This window comes from Amphiura filiformis, chromosome 15, assembly GCF_039555335.1.
Source record: "Amphiura filiformis chromosome 15, Afil_fr2py, whole genome shotgun sequence".
Taxonomy (NCBI): Eukaryota; Metazoa; Echinodermata; class Ophiuroidea; order Amphilepidida; family Amphiuridae; genus Amphiura; species Amphiura filiformis.
This window is the reverse complement of record NC_092642.1, coordinates 2,543,417-2,563,253: the sequence shown is the minus strand read 5'-3', so window position 1 is coordinate 2,563,253 and position 19,837 is coordinate 2,543,417. Positions and strand designations below refer to the sequence as shown.

General features: G+C 35.6%; 2 protein-coding genes across 4 annotated transcripts in view; one reads left to right on the top strand and one right to left on the bottom strand.

The window, feature by feature from the left end:
- LOC140172059 (broad substrate specificity ATP-binding cassette transporter ABCG2-like) overlaps positions 1-3,553 on the bottom strand; it is a 66,373-nt gene extending 62,820 nt beyond the window's left edge. The window contains exon 1 of the mRNA XM_072195407.1: positions 3,335-3,553. Coding sequence (XP_072051508.1) covers positions 3,335-3,424 — 90 coding nt within the window. The 5' untranslated portion in view covers positions 3,425-3,553. The remainder of the gene's footprint in view (positions 1-3,334) is intronic.
- A 2,007-nt stretch (positions 3,554-5,560) lies between these two features.
- LOC140171144 (serine incorporator 5-like) overlaps positions 5,561-19,837 on the top strand; it is a 35,035-nt gene continuing 20,758 nt past the window's right edge. For all 3 annotated transcript variants that reach the window (XM_072194328.1, XM_072194329.1, XM_072194327.1), the window contains exons 1-6: positions 5,561-5,811; positions 8,633-8,791; positions 10,307-10,488; positions 12,060-12,236; positions 14,323-14,363; positions 19,249-19,422. In XM_072194328.1, coding sequence (XP_072050429.1) covers positions 5,788-5,811; positions 8,633-8,791; positions 10,307-10,488; positions 12,060-12,236; positions 14,323-14,363; positions 19,249-19,422 — 757 coding nt within the window. In that variant the 5' untranslated portion in view covers positions 5,561-5,787. The remainder of the gene's footprint in view (positions 5,812-8,632; positions 8,792-10,306; positions 10,489-12,059; positions 12,237-14,322; positions 14,364-19,248; positions 19,423-19,837) is intronic.

Below are 19,837 nucleotides of genomic sequence, written 5' to 3'. Positions count from 1 at the left end.
TTAAAACCCATACACCCTTAATGTCCTTTATCTTCCACACCTGTAGTGTGAATTTCAAATTGGGTTACCTGAATGGGTAATGACTCCATTTGAAATATTCCTGTCCGGGGGGGGGGGACTCAGTACAAATGACCATACGGGGACGTGCCGCAAATATGGGTAGCATTTTCAGCCTCTTGGTATATCAATGACCCCTTTTCAAAGCCTATTTTGGTATATGAATGGGTCCTTTTTTCAAAATTTTTTAGGAAAATAGCCCAATTTTTCCGTAATCTAGCCAAAATTTTCAAAATTTTCCCAAAATTTTGGGAAAATTTGTAAAAACTAAGACAATTTGGGTTAAATTCGGCCGAAAAATTTTGCTTTTGGTATATCAATGGCCCAATGGGTCCAAATTTCTTGAAAAATTGGTATATTTATGGGTCCACTTTCAAATTCTCAGCGCACGTCCCTACCAAAACCAAACTTGAGTACCCCGGATTCCTGTGTTGGAGCCTAAGGTGATTTCTTCAATAAGGGGTGTATGGATTTCCAATGGAACAGCCCATTTTGTTGTTTACACACACAACACAAGTTGCAAATCACAATATTAAACCAATTGTAGAGGGTCAATCAAAGATTTCTATCCAACATAGTTTCTCAACCAATATGATCAAGGAGCACTACTGTAAAAGTGGAAATTATTGCGCTACATTTATTTTTGCGCTTTTCGTGTTCCAAGTTTCTGCCGTGAAAATAACAACCCGCCAATATATTTTTGTGTGTATAGGTCAATGTAAGGAAACTTAGAATCGCAAATTTAAAAACAAGGGAAACAGTTAAAAATTGGCAAAGCGCAAAAAAATTAATTTCGCAAAAATTTCCACTTTTACAACTTGATAAAAATGAATAAAATTTCTCAAATAATATGTTCTGTATGTGTTTATACGTTTGTATTTGACCATTGCTTCCAACGATTTCCACATTTTATATCCTACTTCACTTCTGTGCAAATACTAGCATGAATTACCGTACTACATTTGTACCGATTTAATTACCGTACTGACGCGAGTATAGTCCCACCTTCGAGTAAAGTCCCACCCCCAAACTTTTGGAAAATTTCAGAAATTAAAAAAAAAAAAATTAATTTTTTTTTAAGTTATTTATTTTTTCGACTTTGGAGTGTCCCAGGACCTAGACCTAAATGCTAGGATCATTCATGGTTGACCTAAAAAAAAAAAAAAAAAAAATTCAAGATGTTTTGTTATTTTCAATATGAAAATTGATAGTTTGTATTCATGCCATACGCTATTAATGATTTCAAAATGCATTCAAATTCAATGCATTTTGAAATCATTAATAGAGTATGACATGAATACAAATTATCAATTTTCGTATTAAAAATAACAAAACATCTTGAAATTTTTTTTTTTTTTTTTTTTTTTAGGTCAACCATGAATGATCCTAGCATTTATCTAGGTCCAGGGACACTCAAAACGAATAAATAAAAAAATTTTTTTTTTTTTTTGAAATTGAGTATAGTCCCACCCCCAATTTTGAAAAATGTTCACCCAAAAAGCGGGGTGGGACTATACTCAGCGATCATCGGGTACATCATGCTTTTTCATTTACCCTCAAACAAACTTATTCCCCTTTAGAGTTACCTTATGGGGGTACTACACCCCTGGCCTATTTTGTGCATATTTTTGCATTTTATCTCAAAAATTATAACGCATTGGTGACAAGTAAGATATGTATATTATAGGGGCAAGGACTACAACTACTGCACTGAAAATTCAGCAACTCAAGGCAAGTAGTTATTGATTTATTGATCAAATATTGGTTTTCCCTCATTTTTGACTAGTGTAACTCCACAACTGTTGTCTGTGTTGAAATAAAATTTCCAGTGCAATAGTTGTAGTCATTGCCCCTATAAATATTACTTGTCACCAATACACTATAATTTTTGAGAAAAATGCAAAAATAGGCACAAAATTGGGCAGGGGTGTAGTACCCCCTTAATGAAAGCTGCTTATCTTTCACATGATATTTCAAGAATGTGGAAGTAATCATGAAAATATCAACCTATACCAGAAAACAAATTTTTCAATTTGTTTGTGGAAACAATCAGCAACTTTAATCAGTTGTAATGCAGCACAAATAAACAAGAATTTGACAGCCCCAGATAAAGGGAATTGGAACACTTTGTAAAGTTACTATTTGGTTAACTCCATGCAGCTCTGCCAGGTAAGGTTTTTTCCAGTAGCATATACGGAAGGGGACTTGTACAGTGGAAGTGGACTTTCAAAATATTTGCCCAATTGAAAAAGTGGGGAGGGGCCGGCAGTGCAGTGCCCCCCACAAACAGTCATCCAGTTCTGACACTGTAGCCCCTCGCTACCCATCGCCCAACATTCCCCAGTGGCGTGCACAAAGAAGGAGGGTTGGGGGCTACAGTCCGCCCCACTTTTGTCAGTCAGTTGGGGTAAATGCTGGGACCAGGTTTATATGGCGAAGCGAGCCAAAAATTAACAGTCAGAGGAATCGATCGAGACCTGTGGCTCCCGACTTTTCAAAACCCGCAAACACCACAGCATTCCCCCTCCCCCACCCTAACTTGTTACAGACAACCCCGACCACCCTGTCAACATCCTTACCCTCAAAATAATCATTTGAAAAAAAGATAAAAAGCTGAAGCATGGATGGTCATCCTAAAGTCTGCACAAAAAGTAACTCAGCTGTTATAAATACGCCTATAGATTCAGAACTAAATTGTTTTCATAATATTTCAACATAGCGAGAAGGATGATTTATTTACACGCATTTTGATACCCCATTCGTCAAATGTCGTTCAATATTAACAACACAGTAGTGCTTTTACAGAAAAATACCCGAATTTAAAAGTTGCAGTTTACAGCGATCAATGGTTATAATGCCAGCACTGTAAACACGTAAAGCCCGCCATTATCTTCGCGCTTACTTCAAATCAATACAAATAACTGCAACTTTTAAATTGGGATATTTTTCTTTCAAAACACTGCTGTATTGTCAATATTGAACAAAATTGGACAAATTTGGTATCAATATGCGCATAAATAAACCATCCTTCTTTTTATGTTGAAATATTGTGAAAACAATGATTAGTTCTGAATTTATAGGCGAATTTATAACAGCTGAGTTACTTTTTGTGCAGACTTTATTAGAATATTATTATGTAGCTCTGTACTGTAGGACACGTACCTGCTTGCATGCAAAATACTGGGAATTGGGAAACCCTCCATCCAGGAAAGTTTCAATTGGACTCAGAAACAAGCACGACAAAATAGTATTTATAAGCTTTTATAAAAAGGCTGACCTGAAAATGAGTATCTTGTCTTGGATTCTGTCCCTCTCCTCCTCCACTAGAGCCAACGTCCCCTTCTTTCACCAATTGTCCCGTATCCATGGCAATGTGTTGTGGCTGGGTTGAGTCAGAGCGCAGCAATATACCGTCCTCTTCGGCCTTCGGCAAGTGAGAAGAATGAATCCAGTGATTTCCTTTCTACACGTTCTAGGGGCTCCGTCGTAAATGACAATGAACCCCGCAATAAACGTGAACAAAGTGTGCCACTGACAAGCACTGAACCTTTAAAACATTCAAATACTAGTATTTCGTGATCCTTTCACCCAATTTGTTTACGAACACATGTTCTGTCACCAGTGGCGGCGCTTAATTTTTCGGGGGGTGGGGCAGGTCGCCTGGGGGGGACATAGTGAATTTCGGGGTGGGGGTAAAGTCAACAAATTTTGTGCAAAAGTGGAAATTTTCGTAATTTTGGGTTTTTTCGGGGAGGGGGGGCAACATGGGATATGGGATCGGCAAGAGTTCTGAATGGGAGTATTGCCCCATATGCCCCCCGTGGCGCCCTGAGACGAAAATTCGAAATTTTTTACATTTTGCTCTCACCGCTAATGCCAAAAATCATGCTCTCATACTGTCTCACCCCGAACTAGTCTCGGTACCAGCCGGTTTGTGCTCCTCCGTCACTAAAAGGTTTGTTTAGTGACGGAGGAGCACCAGCCGGTTTGTGCTCCTCCGTCACTAAAAGGTTTGTTTAGTGACGGAGGAGCACAAACAGGCTGGTACCGAAACTAACCCCGAACCCCATATTACACACCACTCTTCGCCATACATACATTCTCCCAGCCCCATTTCCCTAACATAATATGAAAAAAAAGGCCTGTTTATGGTCTATAGGCCTGTTGTTTTTAAAAGGCGACCCGCCGTTAATGTGCCAAAATTCGCTTGCCACTCTTTTGATCTGCTACAAAAGTTTTGCCCCCCCATTTTACCCTCATCGGTATATGCCTAGGCTTAGTCGCCGACGCACTGAAATGGATCAGTGTCGGGGATGTGTGGCCATATTAGCTCATATTGACCCCTATTCATTATTCAACTCCCTCTCACCCAATGACCCCTTTTTCGTTTTACTGAACTCCCTCTGCACCCAATGACCCCTTTTTGTTTTCCTGTCACCAAAAGTCACCTTTTTTTTTTCAAATATGTTGGGGAAATTTCAGATAATCTCTCGCGAATGACCCCGTTTTTTCATTATTTTTCTTCAAATTTTGATGACTTTTTGTAAGTTTAACTTTAGTTGCATCAACCCTACACTGATTTGGACCCAAAACGGTCTCGGCGGCCACTCATAATTTATAATCAGAGGCCTACTTTTAAGTCTAAATCGCTCAGCTGAGATCGGACCCAAAATGGGGAAATTACTGAACACTTTTTACTCTTTGGATTTGTAGAAACTCAAATAAACTCACTTTTTTATTCTCTATGGTATTGTTTTCTTTGTTGAGGCTAGAGCCCAGGTCCCACATTGTGTTGAACAACTAAGAAGTTGGATATGTTGAAAGTTGAAGACAGGGTTAAACAACTTAAACTCAATCATGTTTTTAAAATCTACGATGATATTGCACCAGAGTACCTAAATTCTCATTTTGTGAAATTTTCTCCGACTCACAATTACTTTGGCAGGGGCAGTGCAACAATTTTTTGGTACCAAAAGCTAAGTTCTTTTTTACAGTGGTGTAGGCCTACAGGAATGGAATTTACTTCCAATTGATGTTAAACAATCCACAACTCATTCACAGTTCAAAAAGGCAGTTAAAAGCCACTTTTTATCTTGATTTGAATCTGTTTTATTACAGGCCTTAGTATGCAGTTTTATCGTAGGCCTATGCGGTTGTTTCACCAAAAGGGCAATACATTTTTATCACGTTTTTATACCCAATGGAAATAAACCCTTTTTAGGGCTTTCTTGGGCTATCCTTGGCATTGTATGTTGTATGTTGTGTGATGTATTTTGTTCCGGTGTAGGCCTATTGTATGTTTTTTGAATTGCCAAATAAAATCTATCTATAGGGCCTATTTCTATTTTCTTTTGCAGGCCTATAGTTGTGCATCCAGCATCCTCTGATGTCCCAAACACACTTGAACTAGCGCCTCCACAACATTTGGTTATTGCATTTAGTACACTACCGCCCTACCTAATCTTTCGACTAAACGTAATGCAATTATGCTCTGCCAGGCTCTGCGACATATTCAGAGGGAGGAAGTTCGAATAATGAAACAACAACAACAACAGCCATCATGAGCAATCAGCTGCGAAATTGATCAAAGAGATGAGGAGTGTCGAAATCATTATTCATGATGATCATGATGATGAAGTAAAATTCCCGGAAATTTGTCTTTCAAGAATATATTTTTTTAACCTTTATTGAGACGAGTTTAGTGTGATACCTGGTAATACTTGAAGCAAGATGAAAGGCTGCTGTGCCGAGCAGGTAACTATAAAAAAGAGTTGCTATTGAGTATTGTATTGTATATTGTTGATGGATGAACATGATGAAGTAAGCTTAAAATCATGATCATTGACATTGTAAACATAAATTTGGAAAGTGTTAATGATTCATTTGATCATTTCATATCAATTTAATTTTATATCATGGCCCTTCCAAATCTCATGTTCCTATGGCATGATGTGAAATGATGACATTAAATTAGGGTAGCCCGAGGTACTCACACCTCCGTCACTATGATTTCCACTGTCCTTCTCCTTACTGTGAGGAAGGAGCAACGTAGGCCATCGGGCTAAAATTAGGGGTTCATTCATATATTCATGGCTAAACTGTTGTTCATACTAACACGCTATAAACAGCGCGTGTGATTGGTCCAGAGCCCGAGGGGCCGCTAAGGCTTAAGCAACCATTTAGTCATGAAAATATATGAATGAACCCCATTCATACACACCAGAACATTTTGTGATTCTTATTTCATCAAAATATAACAAAAAATTACAAGTAACATTATTAAAAAACATGATTTTCCTTGCATTTTCCCACCCGGCGATCTCACATCCGGGACACCGGCTCTCGACCAATCACGCGCGCTGTTACATAGCGTGTACTATTCATAAAAAATGTTTTGCCAAATTCAATCATGAATTCTTTTGAGCGTATACCGTCCAAGGGCAGCAATCTGAAGTTGATGGTGGGGGACACTGTTGAAAATTACCGCAAAGTAGGCAACTCATCACGCTTACGGCCGCACTGCAAATTGCCCAGTGAGCATTTATTCTGTGGAATTCCGGCCCGATTTTGCTGGGGTATTAGACTATATCATATTGTCACAGAGGTATATAAGTGTGTTTATAGTGTTATAGATCTGAAGGGGCAAGTCCTCTTTTGCTCTATATGCTAGCGTGCTCACCTTTTAATCCCGAGATCGTGGTTCAAGTCCCGGCAGGACCAGAAGTGGCTCGAGAAGGCGCAGGATACTTCCATGAGGGGTTTGTGACCATACATAAATGGTGGCAGGGGTGGTCCCTGATGTTTCTTAACTCCAGGGGGATCCATCCATCGGAAAGGGTTAGGTGGTCATATAATAGGCCTATAATATATATATTATATTATATTATATTATATATTCCTTGTAGCAAGGACGACCAGGCTGGCCGAGTATTACTTGTATCAGGGACAACCAGTTAGAGGAAGTAAGGCGCGAGGACGCGCCTTACGAGGAGGGGGGTATTGTCACGGAGCGGGAGGTATAAAGTGCATTAGTGTTATAGACCTGAAGGGGATAATTAAGTCCTCTTTTGGTCGTTGCGCTAGTGCGCTCGGCGTAGTGGAGTCGCATTTAACGATGATAAACATCTAAGACCGTGTTTCAGTGAATACGTTAAATCCATTCAAGTGATGACTCGCGTTGAATAGCGTGATCGGCTTATCCCTCGAATGGATTAGGATTTTTTATGGAATCTCCTACATTGTAAATATTAAAAGCTTGATGGTGATCTATGTTCCCTTTGAATCAAATTGCATGTGATTGATCATGACACATGATCGATATTGGGCCCTAAAAAATTTGGATCCTGGCTAACACCCTGAGTCCTGTTGTACTTGTAGACATTTTAAGCACAATAATGTTTGAACGATTGAAGTGTCTGAGTCTAGAGACATGGGGAATTAAAATGGCACTTTGAACCCAGGGGGTCACTCCCATTGTGGCCTGTACATCATCCACGATAATCAACTTTTGAAAAGCACCCTAAACAAGGATATTTAACCCTTGGCTAAAACGATACTCTAAACAGGTAAACACGCGCCTGTTTTTAAACCCTAAACAGGGATTTTATTCCTTGCATCAAATTTCATACCCTAAATTTCATTTCCGCGTATATTAGCCATTGCAATTTTGATACCCTTTTTTCCGATTTTTCATGTTTTTGACACCCTAAACACGATAGTACGCGCGTATCGTGCCTAAAAAAAAAAAAACTACCCTTTTTACGTGTTTTTACTATCGCGGATGGTGTTAATAAAATAATAATAAAATGACACTTATTAAGTGCCTTATCAAACAGGTCAAAGCGCTGTACAAGAAATGACTTAATGATACTATCTTAATCTAAAATCTTACGCTACCATCTTACGTTACAATCATAAAACACTCAAAAAGTGAAGCAAAATATACATTATTAAAAACATAACAAGAAGTTTTCTGTTCAGGCCACAATGGGAGTGACCCCCCGGGACTTTGAACAAAAAAAATTACATATGGACTCCTTTCGTACTTGCTGAGCAGGTGTAGAGGGGAGACCCCGAATCAATCTGTCCCAACCATACATGAGAGATCTACCAGAAGTTAATTTGCAACTCATAAGTGAATCATGCAAATTATACAATTTTACTGTGGGTCCCTTATTCTAAAATTTTTTCTTCAACCAAATTTCCTAGAGGAGGAAGGAAGAAAAAAATCTAAAAATGTGCATACATGATACAACCTGTCATTGGGAGATACTTTTATGATGGAGAGAGTGGCCCATTTTGACATCATTTGCAGGCAAAACACGTATTTTAATAGTCCCTCCTTACAAGTCGCACAGTGGTGGGAATCATGTTACAGGGCCGTAGCAAGGTTGAAAATTGTGGGGCGGCCATCACAAATGTGGGGCGGCAAATTTACAAATATATGCCCAAATTGAAATAGAGATATAAAAGTGGGGCGGCCATGGCATCCCCGGCCGCCCCGCTTGCTACGGCCCTGTCATGTTATGAATCTGTTGATAAACACTGAAAGATAATACTCTTTTCACTTTGTCAGGCCTCTTGTTGCTGTGGTGGATCACCATGCTCTACACCATGTATACCACCAGTAAAGGAATCTACCAGCGCTAGATTGCTGTATATCATACTGTTTACATGTGGTGCTGTGCTGTGTTGTGCTATGGTGTCACAAACAGTGGCAGATGAACTTCCACAGGTATGGTAACTATGGTAACTAGTGTTTCTACTAATTACATGAAGTTTATATGTACATACTAAAGACAAGCGGGTCATGCATTTTTAATTCTGTGACCCGAACAAACAGGGTCTTAGGCAGAATTTGAAGGTTTGTGTGTATAAATTCAAAAAAACTGAGTGTGTAAATTTAAGATTTGTGTACAATGTATAGGCCATGTGGGCAAAAACTAGCTGGCTAAGCCCTTGAGAAAAACCCCGATGACTAATGCCCTGACTCCAGATCATCCTCTTCATTTAGTTTTTTGGCCTTTATTGTAAATTGTTCCAATCAAAATTTCTTGACCCTGCGATATCCATTTTCAACTCCGAGATGCCCTACCACTTTTTAAAACTTAGCTGGCATTGAGGCCATGAAATTTTACCTGGACCTGGTCTGAGGTATACGTACTCCAGACCATAGAAATCAAACAATAACCCGCCCCAAGCAGACCAGTTACTGGACTCTCTAACCCAGACTGGACAGACAGTGAAGCAAAGCAGGAGGGTGAAAGTGCATAGGAACAATGCCGGAAACTACGTCACGCTATTGTTCGACATATTTTTTAACGCATGCGTGTTCGTCAATACAGCTTTAGTCTCCTCCACCTTCGCAACACGGTACGTGGAGTGTCTGGAATCACACTGGCGGAGGAGAATACTAGCTGGTCAGACAGTTTAATTTTATCAAGCATATAATACCTAAACAATCACTGTCATTTGATCGATTTACTACAGAATATATTGTATATTCAAAATATAATTTTAATATTGTAAATCTGTTAACTTATATATTTGTGTACTAGACACGTGAATAAAATCATGTCGAAGACAAAATGGCCGCTAATCCGCCTATTGTCTAGACCTAGGATACATATTCCGAATAAGGGCAGCAATCTAGGATGCTTATCCCTTCGTGTAGATCCCTGAGCAAAGTAACCTGCCAGCAGGGTTGCCAAACCCACGATTTGGTAGCCCAATTGGGCGACTTTTGAAGATTTTCCCTGTGACTTTTGACAATTTCCTGTCCCATAGAAACCAATGGTTAAGAAAAAACTTTTCAACTTCCAATAGTTTCCTGCGGTCCTGCCCCATAGAAACCAATGGTAAAGAGAAAAATTGGGTGACTTTTCGATTATTTGACCCGCGATTCGTGCTGAAATCTTTTGGCAACCCTGCCTGCCAGCCAGTTTGGTTCTGTCTGTCTGGAATGCCCACTCATCTTTTGAATCTTACATGTGCATGGATATGTGGAGAGAGAAGAAAATTATGAAGATGTATTTTTGTACATTTGTGTATCAATAAAGAGACATGTTACTTTTGTATGACTCCATACAGTGGTTCTATACATCAGTGAAGAGGTTGCATAACTCCCTGGTATAGTGGTAACTGGATCAGGCTCATCAGTATTATCATTTTGAGATTATTTTTCCGCTTGGCGCTTTATAAACCTGTTTCTTATTTCAGACACTAATTAATATTCTTTTATTCTTTACAGTACCCCAAAGTGGTTGAGTTCTGCAATATAACCCTCTCTGTTGGTCAGAGCTGTGGCAAGTTAGTCGGCTATGTGGCAGTCTACAGAATATGTTTTGCAATGGCTGCATTCTTTCTCATATTCACAGTACTCACTATAGGAACAGCTAATAGCAAAGCATGTATGGCAGGTCTGCACAATGGGTAAGGCATAACTTTCGATTAGGCCTAAAAAAACAATTGTTTGATTGGCATAACCCAAAATTGTTTGATTGGCATAAAAGTAGGACCGACCCCAACTTTTTTTTGCTTTTTTTACATGCACAAAAATTAAACTAAATTTTAAAAAAAGAAGGAAAAAAGTTCCAAGGCCTTTATCAAACGCAATTTACAGCTTTAAAAGTAAAAAAAAAATCCCTACCTACCCACCGATTGTTCCATGAAATGCGATGGGCAAAACTGCTACGCACGTACCACATATTTTTACGGCCTTTCGCATAAACGCGAAGACACGCAGAGCTCTATTGCATACACGAATGCACGCAATGTTGGCGTGATTGTTAGACACGTCACAATCAAACGATCAGCCCTCATGAATATGCGAGAATTCACATACAAAACACAGGGACTTTGACTGGTTGCATATAGTCTGTAGTAGTCTGTGGTCTTTATTTAAAAATTGGTTATAACTTAGGCCACATAAAATTAAATTATGTCCTCATGTTTTTAGAAAAGTGAAGAAGGAGGGAGTTGTTTTTGAAAAATTTATTTGAATATATGAAATTGTAGCTTTTATTTCCAGTTAGGTCAAGCTAAAGGATTAGGATATTTTTATTTAAAAATAACATAAATTTGGCAAAAGCCAGCAAAAGCCAATATTGATAAGCAGTAAATTGAAGGGATACCTAATATTGTATCAATTTAAAAAAAAAACAATTCTTCATAATTTAGTGTTGTATGGACATGTATGGGGAAGTGTTCTCACAGAATATCACAAGAGTTCATTACTTTCCAGTTTAGTCATTGTTATTTGAAAGTTTATGATTGTTTACCCCATGATGCTTAATTACGCCTTTCTAGTTATTCAAAACCAGTCTCCTGTGATGTGATTCATTGTTCAGAGTTTTGTCATGATACTGTAGATTGTTTTTCCTAGAGTCTGAATAACAAAGGAAGGCATTTATTTGGTTTCAGTGTGCAGGTCTCTATTGTTTATCTTTTAATATAATTTTCAGACAAGTGAATTTCAGTTTTGTATGGCGTGAAGACTCGTATTATAACATTTTCATAGAAATAGAAATTGTATTTTTTCCACAAAATGTTAGTTTTGGCTGTCAGATATGTCCCTGTTTAATTTTGGCCCAAACATATGATGCAATACAAAGAAAATTGCTAATTGTGAATTACTGCCAATCTGATCTGTCAAGCATGACTTTTGATGTCCTATGACTTTCCTGCATGTCATGTACGTACAGTTTTCTGAACATCGCGCGTACACGTTCCTCTGATACTTAATTTGATCATAATAATTAAATGGCATATTCTAGAGCACCTAAAGTCTTGACTTTTGCAGGCTATGGTAGTTTACTAAAGTACATTACAATCAGGTAAAAAACAATTTTAAACAATATTGAGGGCATCCTCAGCAAATGTTACAATATTGATTTAAATGATGTGTGATTAAAAACTGATATCACATGTAACACAAGTTTAATGTTTCCCTATGTAAGCTTATTTGATATATGATAAATTGATCAATTGATTTTATTTTTCAGTATCTGGTTATTCAAAGTGCTCATTCTCATTGGCTTAGTAATAGGAATGTGGTTCATTCCAGCGAAACCTATCGTATTGAATATCGCCCTCTACATTGGATTCACAGGAGCGGCTCTTTTTATATTTATGCAGCTGTGGCTACTAATAGACTTTGCATCATCATGGAATTCAAAATGGTAAGATATATTTCTACTTTGAAATATGGCAAAGAGTTAAGACTCAAAATCCCAATGGCTGCCCTGTGTTATTTTTACTACTATTAGTATTGAAAGTATTCTTTTACTTAATTATATTCCTTTTTGGAATGAAGGTGAGCTTTTGATACCATATATACATGTATTGACCCTAATTAGATCTTCTTCCTAAGTGATTACAATAATAGCTTAAAGGAGTATTTTGTGATCCTACATGTAGCATCCTGTTTTTATGACATTTTTCAGTAGATATCTACGAAAAAAGCTTCTTCCAAAAATTTCAGTCGATTCCGATTTTGCGTTTGCGAGTTATGCACGATTAGGACAATGCGTTGTAATTTCAAATTCAAATTTCACGATAAATTATCTTTGCTAAGTGAATTAATCTGCAAGAAATTTATTGTATATAAACATTGTGTGCCAGAGGTTTCCAGTGATATAAAAATCTCAACATTTTCTGAGAAAAGTGGGGGGATAATGCTGTGGATCACGAAATGCCCTTTTAATACGTTTATAGATTAATGAATGCATATTACTTGTTGAGCCATATCAAGGATTCATTTGTGCATAATATAATGCATACCGACAAACACTTGGTTTCTGTACTGGTTTTAGTACATTGTTTGGGTTGTTTCAATTAACTGTTTATAGAATAGAGAGATAGTTATAATGTGTACACTTTCCTGACCATTGTGTTGATTTCTGAACACCACCTACATGGAAAAGAGATACAGTTCATTGGTCTAACGAACCTTATAAACATCTAAAAAAAGTAACCAACCCCCTTAAATAATGACCATCATTCAAAAACGGGTGATTGTATTACAAATCTGTAAAATGTGTTGGAAGCAGAATTTATTTCTGCACATTTTGCAACAATTGACTAAATATTGATGTCACAGCGTACATTTAAATCAATGTAACCCAAGATTTGAAAGTTGCAGTAAATTGTATTGATTTTGTATTCAATGTAATGGAAGGAAATCTGTGTAAAGATATCTGAGTGTTTTTGTATTGTAAAAATTTGTATGTAAGTGCAACTTTCAAATATGGACCTCACTACATTAAATTGACCGGTGTTTTAATGTTTTCTGGGCTATCGTATCAAATGAGGTGTCAAAATGCGCAGAAATAAATTCTACTTCCAACGCATTTTACAGATTTGTAATACAATAGCCAATTTTTGAATAATGGCCATTATTTAAGAGGGATTAGTTACTTTTTTTGAGATGTTTATTAGGACTGGCTATCTACAGTAGTCATAAGTTTGATTGAATAAACAGAGAGTGTCAATTTAGGCATATGCACAATTCCATGCTGTGTCCTATATAACATGGAAGTAGACACGTTACCATGGCTGAGGGACTGGAACAGAGGTGTTTGTCACTTCATTCAATTGAATACCTGAGTGGAAGAAGGGCCCAACTCCCAATTATTTTACAAAAATGAGTTAAGACTCAGGATTTTATTTCCAGCAGACTGTTCTTCCTTGTGTGTGAAAGATGAGCCAAAATCCACTCTCTAAATAGTCTTCCACGTACACTTAATCATGGTTTTCATGGAAAAAAGGCCCAACTCCATGGAGTTGGGCCCTTCTTCCACAAATATTGGGTTAAAGAGGAATTTTGTTCATCCATAGAAATATGCTTTTCACTACAATAAACTTTCTTGCTAACATATTACATGCGTCTACTTGTGCAATTAATGAATAATTATCAAATTTCTGTAGCTATTTATAACACATCTGCTTACGGAACTGGCACTTGCAGTATATTAGTGGAAAAAGGGCCCAACTCCAGCTTGTACTAAGACCTGTACCGTTGCTATGGAAACATCATATATAATTTCGAATGTATGTAATATTGTATGTTCATGTATTAAAGGTCCCCTGAAGATGTAAGCATTCTGTCTATAAAACTTGTCCAAATATTAAGTTTTTTCTTAATATCTCAAAAACAGTTTTGATGGAGTTGGGCCCTTCTTCCACTCAGGTATTCAATTGTTAATAATCTTTGCATACCTGTCTGACTGTCATTAATCATTTTTCCTAATATCTATCTGTATATAGGTCTGCTAGAGCACGGAGTGACAATAAATGTTGGTATATTGGTAAGTAATGATCAAATACACCCTCCCCCCACACTCCCAGACACCTTCAACCCCAAGGGGGATAAAATATGCCATCAAGCACCCTAAACGGCCCCTGGCTATCTATATTGGAATAGGATGGAGTGATGTTTATACATGTGCAAAAATTCATATCAAGTTGAATCAAAATACCGTAAAAACTCGATAGTTAGCATATTCTTACTATCGAGTGCTTTTAAAACATGCAAACATGAAGAGCCCCATCCACAAAAGTGTAAAGGGTTTTGAGCAAATCATCGATACACATGGTTTAGTTTACATGCAACTGCCGTTTTCTTCCTTTTGCCTGTGTTTTTCATATATCACGTAATGAGAGTATATATGACGTATCCTTCACTTTTAAGACATTCCTCACATTGGGCTATTCCAGAAAATAGGTGCACACCCCCTATAGAGGAGTAAATTTTCAATCAAAGAAATGTCCGGATTTCCAAGTTTGCTTTCTGAAAACGACTGGATTTCCAGTTGCCAATGTTACTGGAAAAAGCTTGGAAATCCAATCAAATGAAGGAAAATCACGGAAATGTTGAAAATGAGCTCTGATATTGAGGATTCCTGATTTTAAACTATTTTTCTGCTTCTTTAAATGTCTGGATTTCTAACAGTCACGACTGGACAAAAAGTCCAGATATCCGAACTCCTCTATAGGGGGTGTGCGTGTAACGAGGTTTGTTTGGTGTGTATATAAATAAAGATGCTGCGGTAGGCCACTGGTTTAAATAAAAGTTCTGGTAACAACTGGAATTGGTTTGGTGATGAATTTATTTATTCTTCCTTCACAACATCAAAATACAAATGATAACTGAATGTGTGTTGGCCCCATGAGTTTGAGTGAGAGAGTGAGAGAAAGATTTATCCCACACCTGGGTTTTATAGTCGTCTTCCCTATTCATAAACAAATATTCTTTTGTCCTAATAAAATCGATCTGAATGACTCGACCGTTTATCTGGAATATTACGATGTGTTTCTATTTCTTAAATAGCAAAAAACAAACAAGAATACCCTACAAAAGGTATCAACATTCTGCACTGTTACATAACTCCCCTTCCTCCAAGATGATGCCCTCATCATTCGCATAACATTGGGTTGTATGTAACAAGCATTATGCTGTAAAATATTTTAAAAATTATATTTTTGTTGAATGATTTAATTTCATTAAGTGAAAAGTTTTGTTTTCCTACTTAATACATTTAAAATACAATTAAAATAAAGTTAGTTACAATAATACATTCATTTTTATAATAAGGTTTAAATCTTATACAAAGCAATTTTCAATTCTAACAATCTTCAATCTAAAACAGTTTTCAAATTTGTTTCTTTGTTACAATGATTTGTACCAACGTACAATGAGTTGTACTATACCAATACTTCTTTCAATTACATAATAATTTCAAAATATTGCAATATTAAATAAATTTGATTTCAATATTGTCAATGTTAATAAATTGAATACATCGACAATAAAATACTAAGCATAAAAGTCAAAAACTTTTTGAAATCTTTAAAATCGCACTGATCATGTACAACAATTATACCGGTCCATAAAATAATCACAATTTGAATGTGATCTTGTTTTTATAAACAAATGTGAAATATCAGAAATTGACAAATTCAATATTGAAAATTGATTGAATAATAAATTGAAAAATTTGATAAATCAATAAATATAAAAAATATTGAAATTTTAGCATATCGAAATATTAATGCAACTTCATTTAAACATTAATGTTCATTTTAAATTCCTTTTAAACCTTTGTTTTACATATATTTTTGTTAGTCAATATCACAGTTACATTTACATATAAATTATATTGCACTTTATAACACATATTATACATACATCCCTAGTTTTAAAATTTATTGTTCATTATTAATATTGAATTGCATTTGAAAATTGCAATAATTAAATTCATTAATTGCAATAATTAAATTCATTAATATATTTTTTTTTTGCACACAACATTTTATGTCAATGAGACATGAATAATTTTTATTACATTTCATGTTAAAGACATGAAATAATTTCTTTATATTTACTGCATACATTTTATGTCAAAGACATGAAATAATTAATATTGAACAATAAAACATCTATATTTTTGTTTTGTTTTCCCTATACGCTTGAGTTATGCTTGACTATAAGCTTGAGTTATTCTTATACATAAACTTATTTTTAAAACATTTGATTCTCATGGATACAACTTAACTTCTACAACATGATTTATTTGAAAGCCTAAAACATAATTTTATTGTATCAAGGTATACAAATACAAAGTCTATTCATAATATAGAACCTATATCAGCAAAAACATTTTTCAGTGAACCACGAAAATAATGCCATAGAACTTCAACTCTACACCTTGCATACAAAACCACTCACCAAAATGAGTAAAATACTATATCAAAACCACTCATCAAATTAAGTAACATTTTCGGATAAATGACAAAATAATACTCTTCTTATCGATGTATGTATTTCCAATAAATAACAATGTACATGTAACAAAACTTGTGTACCTTAAAAACACTGCATCCATTTAACAAAATATCATAACACGTCACAAATATCAGAGCAATTTTTCAAAACCTCAATGTACTTTAAAAATGAGCAAAACTTCCAACTTCACTCACAATAAATATCTAATGATAAAATATACTCGTCTTATCAATGCATGTATTTTAAATAAATATCAATGTACTTGTATCATTAACAATGAACTTTAAAACAATGAATCTATTTTACAAAATATCATGGCATATCACAAATATCGGAGTAATTTTTCATAGACTTCTATACACTTCATCAAAATGATCAAATTATTACATGTATACAATGCAATATCAACACTGATTCAACACAAAATTCATCTTGTCAATAACCGTGTCAGTTTTAAACTAACTTTGCAATAATCATTACAACTGCACTCAATCAATCATTTAACAATATCAAAATGTGTTACATCAGAGATGTATCACATAAATTCACATGCAAACAATTATTAAACATATCACATCAACGATGCATCATATGAAACACAAATACAACAAATCTCTCACAAATGTGTCACATCTACCATTTATCACCTTAAATATGACATTTGTTTAAAAACATGTCACATCAACAATGTATCACATAAAAATATGACAATTTTCAAAATGTGCCACATCAACGATGTATCACATAAATTCACAATAACAATTTTCAAAAATGTGCTATACCAACGGTATATCACATTAAATCCGATAGAGCCCTTAAAAATGTCTTGACATCAAGGATGTATCACATTGAATTCTACCTGTTATACAAAAATATTTTATATGTCTGCACTCATGACAGTAATTATTTTGATGTCTCATAAAATATCACAAAACATATCAAATGCGTATCATATTCACATCACAAAAATGTCATGTACCAATATTCACACATGTACTTTAAACTTCAATGCACATAATAAATGACAATATACTCTTTTTAAATATCAATGCATATATCGTAAACATCTTGCACCTGTATAAAAACATTGCATAATAATTCACAAATACCATAAATATTACAAATATCAGAGTTATCTTCATAAACTTCAATGCATATCAGAATATGGGTTACATTTCATAAGATTTTTGGCACATTTATTAACATTTTGTTTGAAAATCCGCGACGACCGAACTGCGAATGTGTGATTTTTATTTTTCCATAAATGTTCTGTAAATGATACTCGTGACGCTGTGTATATCAAAATGTTGATGGCGTGATTTTCCTCGCAAATGTTCTATTTCACGCTATATGAATTATTAAAATTCACAAGATATTTCTGCGATATCCGAAGCTTCAGTGAATTTTTGAATGAAGAAATAATTTTTTGTTTACATATTATAAAAACCTTTTCTGCTTTCCGTAAACTTTTCTTGGTTCAGCTTTCACACCAATCTTCTTTCTTCAGTTGTCCGTCAATTCCGCTCAGTTCAGCTCAGCGAGTGAATATAAAACACGAAATTTCCGTTCATCTGACATCACAGTCACAAAGCCATCTGAAAACATCACATCACATCTGACATCACATCCGCCGCCTCTGTATGAAGCTGCAAATTCGCCTAGTTTGGTATAAATTGTCGAATACAGAGTGAATATGCCATGCCTCGTTGTCCCTGTGGAAACTGCGATGAATTGTAAAGCACAGGGTATCAAACCATTGATAATTCTCTGGCGCTGTCAAGTTCTACACCGCTGCTACCATTGTAAACATGGCTGTCTACGGTACAGTCTTATCATGGCGCTATCTCGAGCTCTGCACCGCTGCCACCATTGTAACGAGGTTGATTTCGTAATATAAATAAAATGATGTGGTAGGCCACTGGTTTAAATAAAAGTTCTGGTAACAACTGGAATTGGTTTGGTGATGAATTTATTTATTCTTCCTTCACAACATCAAAATACAAATGATAACTGAATGTGTGTTGGCCCCATGAGTTTGAGTGAGAGAGTGAGAGAAAGATTTATCCCACACCTGGGTTTTATAGTCGTCTTCCCTATTCATAAACAAATATTCTTTTGTCCTAATAAAATCGATCTGAATGACTCGACCGTTTATCTGGAATATTACGATGTGTTTCTATTTCTTAAATAGCAAAAAACAAACAAGAATACCCTACAAAAGGTATCAACATTCTGCACTGTTACATGCGTCTATTTTCTGGAATAGCCCATTTTGACTCCAAAGTGGGTATCACTGTTAGTGCAAGTTTAAAGAGCTATATATGGGACCTTTACACTGAAAACATATCAATGAAATGCAAGAATTATTAACTAATTGGAATTCATTTTGCTTCATTTTTTCTCAACAGCATTGATATTTTTCACTCTGTTCTTCTATTTTGTTGCCGGTGGTTTAACATGGATATGTGCAAGACTCTTTGGTGCTTCCTTGGATTGTTTACGTAATATTTATTTCATAGGAGCTAGCTTCTTTTTATGTGTAATTATTACATTCTTCACATTCGTGACATGTTTTCAAAAAGGTAAGATATATTCTCATAACAGGTTTAAAATGTTGTCAACTACAAAATTAAATTTATTTGATATTTTTTAGCTGGTGGACTTTGATTCCAGAAAATTGCAGAACTGATTTGTTTCCAAATAAGTATTTTTATCTGAGGATGACTTCATTTAAAAACAATGTAATTAAAATCCTTTGGGTAGTTAACTGGGATTGTATTTATATTATAGAAATTTCAACTTTTTAAAGAAAGATTTCATGAAGTAGTGTTATGTAGTAAATAAAGTATTATTATTATTATTATTATTTAGGATCATATAATTCTTATTATGGCTGCCTTACACCATTACCAAGGTACCTGACTGGTACTGTACCTTCACACTTTTTGCACACAATACCAATGCTGCTTCTTCATAGGACTCACCAGCAGTGGTACT